The sequence below is a fragment of the Terrapene carolina genome, unplaced genomic scaffold, assembly GCF_002925995.2.
Source record: "Terrapene carolina triunguis isolate 2854851 unplaced genomic scaffold, T_m_triunguis-2.0 Scaffold369, whole genome shotgun sequence".
NCBI classification, from domain to species: domain Eukaryota; kingdom Metazoa; phylum Chordata; order Testudines; family Emydidae; genus Terrapene; species Terrapene triunguis.
The window spans coordinates 35,145-43,915 of NW_020664720.1; the positions used below are offsets into that span (position 1 = coordinate 35,145).

At 56.7% G+C, this 8,771-nt stretch overlaps 1 protein-coding gene across 1 annotated transcript; it reads left to right on the forward strand.

Moving 5' to 3' along the window:
• Positions 1–1,153: 1,153 nt before the first annotated feature.
• Positions 1,154–8,357, forward strand: LOC112118344 (C-type lectin domain family 2 member A-like). Its single transcript, XM_024216611.1, has 5 exons — positions 1,154–1,322; positions 2,634–2,774; positions 5,765–5,925; positions 6,899–7,002; positions 8,234–8,357. Exons 1-5 carry the CDS (start codon positions 1,154–1,156, stop codon positions 8,355–8,357), a joined length of 699 nt encoding a protein of 232 aa, XP_024072379.1.
• The last annotated feature ends 414 nt before the right edge of the window (positions 8,358–8,771 follow it).

Consider the following 8,771-nt stretch of genomic DNA (forward strand, 5'->3'; position numbering starts at 1 on the left):
GAAGGTGAGAGAGAGAGGGCTGCTTTTCTTCACCCAGAAAAGGGAACTTGGCAGGTTTTTTTGTTTTCTTTACAGATTTAGCCCTGATTTCTCAACGGTGAATACCAGCTTGTATGAAGGAGAATCTGTTAAACTGCTGGACAAAAATGCCTTACGATGAGGAGGTTCAACTTAGTGCACTGAGGTCTCAAAAATAGTGTATATTTTAGTGAGTTTCATGTACAGAGTCTCTGCCTGAGAATCAACTTCTTGCTCTTTGATTGCTAGCTATCACAGAACAGTGTATTATCAATGCATGTCCTTTTCAGATGCCGTCGGTTGTTAGTTCATTTCCCTCCTCGGCTGATCCAGGCTGTGTAAGGTTCATTTACATTTCTTGGTTCAAAACAGTCTTAATAATACAGTCTTGGAGAGAAGAGGTCGGATATGAGAAACTGCAAACATGACTGCCCATGAGTAGCATCCCCCAAGAAGGAAACCCGCAACAGGAAGTTACACATGATGTGACAAAAATGGCTTTTTGTGAATGGAGACTCCAGATCTGCTACCTGCTACTGATATGATTTGGAGTTTCTGGGCCAAAAACAGGAGCCAGTTGAGTCTAGATGCTGGATACAGGGTTTGAAATGTTCGTGCCCAGCAATGTCAGGTTAAAAACTCCCTTGTCCTGGTAGGAACTCCACTTGTTAGGAGCAACAGGGTGAGGGGCCGAATGTTGGTGGATTCCAGGGGTTGGGGAGAGACAACAGCAATAAACTGATCTTTTCTTTTAGGCAAAGTCTTGAATTTGGGGCCAAAAGCCGGCCAGATCCATGTGCCAAATGTATGACTGTTTGTAGTGCCGTTGAGCTGTTCTAGCAGGGTCTGGGTTCTGCTGGTGGACTAGGATCAGTTCTGCAGGATCGACTTGTACAATAGATTTCAGAAGCCAAAAACTAGCTGGGTGTCACGTCGCTTATGTTCTTGGACCGAACAGGGAATAGCAAGAACTGACCCCACTAAGCCATGAACTGTCCTGAGTGTTGCATCTTGGCTTTCAGCTCCACACAGAAGCTGCAGAGGGAGAGGAATCTGAGTGTGGCTGGCTTGCCGTCCGGTGGAAGTGACTCTCGCTAGGAGTGGATCAGAGGAGCCTGTGCGTGTCAGTGGAGAGATGGGGGAAACCGATTCTACCGAGCAGAGTCCGCAAGGAGAGGTGAACTCCAATTGTAATGGAGGCCTTGAGACAGGAGGGGACACAGAATCTGGAGAGAATCCTCAACGAGAAGAATTAATCAAGTTGTCAAGTAGCAATGGAGATGCAAGGAGAGGACAGGACCCAGGTAATCACAGCTTCGTGTGCAGCGGGGGGGTTGTGGATGAACAGTTCTGGGTGGGCACGTGTCACTCCTGTCTAGAGAGCAAAAGGCAATGAAATGCTATGAACGAACCCAGGACACAGTGGGGTGCCAAATACCCATGTGTACTAGCTACACACGGACACACCAGGCCCAGCTACATGCGCACTGCTGCTCGGGCTGGCTTCTCAAACCTAAAACACAGTGAGCGCCGCTGGAGGGCTCACCAGCTATTTAAAGGGGCGCTAGCCCCATTTCTACACACTACAGCATCCACATCTAAAACTCTGGACCCCTGTTCTGTGTTCATCCCTCTGTTTACCGTAAGGGCCAGACTTTCAAACGGGAGAGCATAGGCCTCCTTGCAAATTCTTGTATTTCTAGTCCAGCGCCTAGAGACCAGCCAGGTTGGGCCCGTTGTGCTGGGTGCTGTACAGATGTACACACAATGACAGTCCCAGCCCCAGAGACCTTACAGTCTAGCCACATCTGGGGCACGTCCAGGGTCCCCCACTTGCGCACGGCGAGGAGCCGGGGTGTGGGGACAGTGGGAAATTTCTGCCTTCCGTTGAGGCCTGTGGCCACAGCCCGGGTTCGAGCAGGGTTTTCCCTGGGCCTTCTGAAAACGTGGCTCTGGGTGTTTTAGGGAAGGCTGTTGGTGAAGGCTGGGTGGGGCCACGGAGCTGCTGTTCTTTCACACGGGCTGCTGGGGTTTGTTCCCTGGGTAACGAGCCAGTGTCCCCAATTCCTTCATTTTTCAGAGGGGCTGAAGTCTCGATGCTGAGGCGCTTTCTCAGCTCTCTGGAGGAATCAGTATGAAATGTGTGCTGAACATACAGCAGATGTTCCCCACACTCGCCGAGGGAGGGGCAGGGGGTCGGATGTTCAATTGCTCTGGGCTCAGAGGAGTTGGGTGCAGCTGGGCCTGAGGGTTCCGTGTGTGACCGAGTCTGAGCCCCCAGGCAGGGGCACGGACACAGCTCAGGGCCCAGACTGCAGAGAAGGGGAGTGTGAGACCCGTTCCCATCCCTGACAGCTGGGAGCCGGTCACCCTGCCGATGCTTCAGGAGAGTCTGGACGGGAAGAGGGGGATTAACTAGCCCCATTTATCCTCTAACGGGAGTCGAGATCCCTGTAACTCGGTGGGATTTGGGGAGGACATTGTTAGGACTCTGCATGGTTTTAACTAATATCCGTGCGCCTGCACGTACCAGCGATACAAATAAATCCAGGTCTGTGGCAGCTCTGATGCTTGTGGTTACGAACGCTGGCTCCCCGACCCCTGCTGTGGAGCAGCCCTGGGAGCCTGCCTGGCTTCTCTTTCAGGTTCTCGATCTCCCTTCAGGGACCCATCCGTGCGTATAGCCCTGATCTGTGTCTCCGGTGTAGCTGTGGTTCTGTTCTTTGTCGTCATTGCTTTGGTAGCAGCTCTGGCAGGTGAGTTCCCAGCCCGCCTGCCCTCCTCTGTGCTTCCCATTCATCCAGGAGCTGTCTCGGGTGCATGTTCTCCCCTCCCGGCCTGTCTGGCTTCAGCATTGGGTTCAGGAATGGGTCACCTGAGAAGTCTGATTCTCTGTCCCAGAGCCCATCGCTCCCTCTGTACAGCTCAGACACACACACCCCGTCTTACACCTGGAGCAATGGACTGAACTTAATTCCCACCCCAAGATCTCTAGCTCACCTGCCCAGCGTGGCTCTGAGGACGCCGGCCTTCCTGCATCCCCGCTTGTTGGCTGCTCCCAGGACAGGGCTTGCAGGTACTACAGTGTCTTTGAGACAGGCTTGATTGGTCAGTGGGGGAGGGGGCGCTCTGACTGCAGCACAGCTGGGAATTAAACCTGCCCCTCAAGTTGGAACGGAGATGGAAGGTTCCCCCTCGGCTATTAACCGCTCTAGTTGCGGTCGACACTGTTCATGAACCTTACTATAGATTCACTGTACACAAACCTTCATTTCCGCAGGAGTTAAAGCTGCTGCTATGTTCCCCTGGCTCCCCCGGCTGGGGCCTGGCAAGAACAGCAGTTCAAATAACCCCCTCAACATGAAAAACCCAGGCAGTGCGGAGCTAAGGCTGCCCATAGCACTCTGGGCATTCAGGCCACCTTAACTCTGCCCCCATAGACACTCCTAGAAAATCTAGTTGCCCTCTCCATCCATGCCAAGCCCAGCTCGGGAAACAGGCTGCCGCCCTCTCTCTAGTCTGATGTGATGTGGTTCCCGACAGAGCCCTTCAGGCTCATGCATGGTGGTTGTTGGGTATTGTTACTGCCTAGATTGGACACAGTGCCGCGCAGGGGCGATCAGACCCCCCTCCTCATGAAAGACCCATTCTGTTCAGGTATGGAAGGCTTGACATAGCAGCTCCCCAACCCCTCACAAGTTGAGACCCTCGGGAACCCCGAGGCAGCTGACTCCCCGTGTCACTAGATCCAGTTGCAGGGAGTCTAAATATCCAACCTCCCCGCCCTGGGACATCCCCCGGAAAGCAGCACTGTCTGTGAGACCCCTGCTCCTCTCACTTGGGCTCAGCACACAATTCCTATGTTTGTGTCTATGCAGCGTGAGGTTCAATTCCCTACTCAACTTGTGACTGGAGCAGGCCAACCTCACTGCAAGGGGGCAGAGTTAAGGTGATCTAGGGAGGGGAGTAACCTGAACTCTGCAGCACTTGGTTCCTAATGTCTCTAATAACCCTGCCATGCTTGTTAGGCCCTTGTTGGGCAGCCAGGGAATTAAATAATCTATCGATGTCCTTGGGCTGAGCACCGTGGCCCTATCCCAGCTCCCATTGAAGTCAATGCAGAGCATCTAGGTATTTCAATAGGGACAGTATAACAGGGTTCCTCCCAGCAGGTGTGCTGCCTCCAGCTCCCTCTTGTGTGTCTTGTAAGGAGCTCATCCCTAGGCCAGAGCATCTTAAATGAAGATTCCTCCCCTTTTGTGCCATTTCGCTAGGTCTCTTACAGCAAATCAAAGCGCTCTTTCACCCATCAAGCCTAGCCCTCGTTCCCCCGGATACTGGGATCCCCCACCCAGCCCTCCTGGGCCTGTGCGATACTTTGGGCAGATTCCCCTCCTCGGGCCAGGAGTCTTGCTGCGGCCCTCCCTCGGCTCCTCCGAGCTGGCCTCTTCCGACTCTCCTTCCCCGCAGAATTCAGCCGGCAGTCAGCCCTCCTCTCCCTCAGAGCTCCCTACTGCCTCTTGGGGAGCTTCTCTCATTGCCAGGCCTGGACTGGTTTTTAACCCCGTGACCGGTCGTGGGGCCCTGCTAACTTCATGGGGATTAAGGAGGCGGAGTCCCAGTTCTGCGCAGCAGCCAGGGTCAGGCCTGTGGTTAAAGTGTTGGCACGGAAATTGGGACTCTTGGGTGCTGTTGCTACTGGGTGACTGGCCAGAATGCTTCCCCGCTCCGTGCCTCAGTTTCCCCCTTAGTGAAATGGGGATAATGAGACTTCCCTGCCTCACAGGGCAGGGGGGAAACGTGAGACTAAAATTGATCCTTGCTTGTGGGAAGCTCAGGTGCTGCTATGATGGGGGGCCTGCACACGCATGCTAAAAGCCCTGTGAATAGTGGGCCAGGAGGTCGTGCCTCTGTCTAGGCATCTACGCTGCACCCAGCATGGAGGGGTCTGAGCTTGGCCTATACAAGTGACAGCTGCGCCTGTCTGTGCCGAGTCCCAGCCATCTGGGGCAGACTGCTGCAGAGCCAAACTGCTGGGTTTGTTTGCCAGCCGTCCCTGGAGATTGTGCCCAGGCCCCGTCACTGCGCTGGCTACTCGGGTGCCTCTAACTCCCTGTTTCCTGCTGCTCTGTCTGGGAGTAGGAGGAGATCTACATGCCACTGAAATTCATCTTACAAAAGCGCCATAATCCACACCTGTGTGAGCTCCCCGGATTCGAGAGGGGTGCGGTGTGAGCGAAGGACTGGCCAGGACTCGGGTTCGAATCGCAGCTCGGCCACTGACTCCCTGTGACCTGGAGCCAGCCCCTCTCCTTCTGTATTGCCAGGCCCCCCGGGATAAAGTGAGAGGATGGGACTGACCCAAGTGAATTTCCCGTTGCTCAGTGAAACTTGCCATTGAACTCAGCGCTGTCCAGCCATCACCCCGCTCAGCCCCGGGGGTGGCAGGTGACTGTCCCCTTCTACAGAGGGGCCACATGGGGATGGTACTGCAGGGTGGGGGGGGGATCAGAACCCAGGAGTCCTGCCTCCCAGTCCGTATGGCGGGTCAGTGCATGTCCCCGCTATGCCAATCAGGGAGGGGGCGGGATCTGTCTCAGGCCCAGAGTCGCTTGCTCCGATATGGGGTCCCTGCTCTCTACTCAGACTGGGGGGGCGGGGGCTGTGCCTGAGGGGCTGCTCCCCTGGGGGGGCAGGGCAGGGAAGGAGACCGGGACAGACTCACCCTATTCTCTCTTATTTCCAGGGGTGCTATCAAGGGCACCTGTGGCCTGCCCCAATGGCTGGGTCGCGTTCCAAGGGAAATGCTATTATTTCTCAGTGACTGAAGGGAACTGGACCTACAGCCGGAGCAACTGCTCTGCACTGGGTGCCTCCCTGGCTGGGATCAACACCCAGCAGGACATGGTGAGTCCGTGGAGCAGCAACAGGCCAGGTGTGGCCTGGTGCTGGAACGGTGCCAGGGCTCAGACTCTGGGGAGTGGGTTGGGAGCTGGCCAGATGGGTCCCAGCCCGGTGCCGATCTAACCGTCCCTGTCCCAGGCAAACGTCCCTCTTCGGCGGGCACAGCTGGCTCTGCTCCAGCTCCCTCCCTGTGACAGGCTACCCGTCTGCCTCCATTCCCCAGACTCTGCTCCACTCCCATCTCCGACAGGGAGACGCTGCCAGGCTGCAGCCTGAAACCTGCTTCCGTGAATCAGGGCTGACCTCTGGGCAGCACTCCTCCTCCGCCCCAGGGGCTGCTGGGAAAGGCTGGGCTGTCTCCACGAACAGCTCAGCAATTTCCCGGGGGGGAGGGGGGGTCAGCGGTTCCAGACGTGCCTGTTCTGAGGGCGTCCGGCTTCCAAACTCTCAGCAGCAGCTCGTGAGACTCAACCCATCTCAGACACCGCTTCCCTGTCAACTCTGAGCTCCCAGCCCCCGCCTCCCCATCCATCCCCTCTGGCTTGAGCTGTCACAGCTCCCTGCCCTACTCATTCCCTGAGCCCCAGCCCTGCTGCTTCCCCTGGGCCTCACCTTATCCCTGGAGCGCCCGGTGTCCTGTGGCTCTTAAGCTACGTCCAGGTGTTTCTGACGTGACGAGGGATGTGGGAGCCCAGGTGAAACCCCCCCCTAAGTAGGGCTGATTATCACAAAGGGCTGAGCACCCGCCCTCTGACAGCTGGGGCTCTGGGAAGGGTCAGGGGTCCCCAGATCATGTCACTTTAGAAGAATCTCTTCCAAGCCGTGTTCTGACTGCAGCCAGTGGCAGACGCTGCACAGGACGCGTTTGCTGGATGGGGCGCGGGGCTGCCCCATCTGTCGTCCTGTAGACTCAAACCCAGCTCACTGGGAGCTCTGTCAGGCGCGTCATGTAGGTTTTCTGCTGCTCTGGTTGAAGGACTTCATGCTGCGCTACAGAGGCCACCGTGACCACTGGTTCGGCCTCCAGAAGGACACGAACCAGCTCTGGAGATGGGTGAATGGCACCGAATTCAACAGCTGGTGAGTTCTCCCCTCTCCCCGAGAGTTGGGTCATGGGCGCTTGACGTGCCGGACTCGGACCGAGCCGGGACTCGTCGCTGACCAGGGAGACCCGAGTCTTGTATGATCTCAACGTGCTCCCCATGTCTGCGTCCAGCCCCACCTCCAGCGCTACCCTCTGTGGGGAGCAATGGGGGATCTGGGCTCTCGGATCCGAGTCCTGCGCAGTGCTGATTCTCTCTGCCTTCAGAGATCTCAACCCCCTGCCCCTGGGGCTTCATGGGGCTGGGAGGTGTTGGTTCCCTCTGCACCAGTCTTCTGCCGTGGGTCTTAGCTGCTTTTGCAGGGGGCGGGCAGACCCCTCCTCCCCAACCCGAGGGAGGTGAATCTCCAGCCGCACTGCATCTGTGCTGGGATCTAACCTAGCTGCTCCCACTGTCTGTCTCCTCCTTCCCCGCCCCCCATCCCAAACAGCACCGTAGCCAGCAGCTCCCCATGTGCTGGGGTGACCTCTCTGCCCTGGGCTCTGCTTTTCCTGTCACCTGCTGCTTTTCTCTCTCTCCTCCCCCGTGACAGCAGCGGCCAGGTCTGAGCTTTGCTCTTTGGTGCTGGGGGAGCTGGTGCTGACTTGACTCTGCCCGGGGCGGGAGGAAAGCTGGTGGCTGCGTCTGGCTGATCCCTGCTGGAGGAACTGCTGCTGGCTCTCTCTGTCTGCTTCCGTGCGTGTCCATCTGTTGCTCCGGAGTCTCCCTGTTCCTGCACCAAATACTCATGTACGTGTTGGTGTGGGGGTGGCTAAACCTGAGTTACAGGTGTCCCGATTCCACCCACTGGGGAATCGGGGCGTGTTGCTCACCAGCAACCACCAGGTCCATGGCGGGAGGGAGGGGGCTGCTTTGATTTTTGCCCTGAACCAAAGTGCAGATGAATGTTCACCCTGTGGTTGAAGGAGCCTCCCCTTAAGAGCCAGCATGGGCCAGCGGCTAGAGCAGGGGACAGGGAATCGGGAGACCTGGGTTCTGATCCCAGGTTTGTCACTAACTGCTGGGCTGCCCGGGACAGGTCCCTTCTTCACCTCTGCACCTCCACTTCCCCATCTGTGCTATGGGGGTAATCCCGGTTACCTCCCTTGGCACGCGGTGTGACTGTCTGTGTTTCTCGGTGTGCTGTGACCCTCCTGGGTGACTGGGAACCCACTGCTCAGCAGCCCCCATTCCCCGTTGCTGACAGTCCCTTTGCTCCTTCCCTGCAGGTTTCACATCGGAGGGGGAGGGGAGTGCGCGTATCTGAAGGAAGCAAAAGCCATCAGCTCCTCCCGGTGCTCTATGGAGAGACACTGGATCTGCAGCAAACCCCACGTGTGTGTAAACGTTTAGCACGGCGCTGGGCTCGGACGTTTCTCTGGCTAATGGACTAAACCAAAAAGCATCTGAGCTGGGCCAGACACTTCTGCTTCAGGGCATAAGATCCCTGTCCTTGGGAGTAAACTGTCCCTAATGGATGAGTGATCTCATCGTCCATTAGGTGACCTGCACTTTCCTCTGAAGCAGCTGGTACCGGCTACTTAGACAGGAGACTGGACTGGATGAACTGGGGATTCCTGAACCAGCCGGTTCTCACCTGAGGCCACTTCCTGTGGTACGTCTGGGCACCAAGACCGGCAAATAAGGACCAAACACTGGGCCACCTTTCAGGGAGCGGTTTTGATCTCCTCTTCCCATTGAGCCACCTCCATGCCGCGAAATCACTTCCACAGCTGTAATGGAGCCCCCTGCTTAACTGAGCTTCCA

Coding starts and splice junctions, on each gene's coding strand:
- LOC112118344 (XM_024216611.1), top strand. CDS start 1,154: ATGGGGGAAACCGATTCTACCGAGCAGAGTCCGCAAGGAGAGGTGAAC. Junction 1,323..2,633: donor AAGGAGAGGACAGGACCCAG/GTAATCACAGCT, acceptor GCTGTGGAGCAG/CCCTGGGAGCCTGCCTGGCT. Junction 2,775..5,764: donor TTTGGTAGCAGCTCTGGCAG/GTGAGTTCCCAG, acceptor TCTTATTTCCAG/GGGTGCTATCAAGGGCACCT.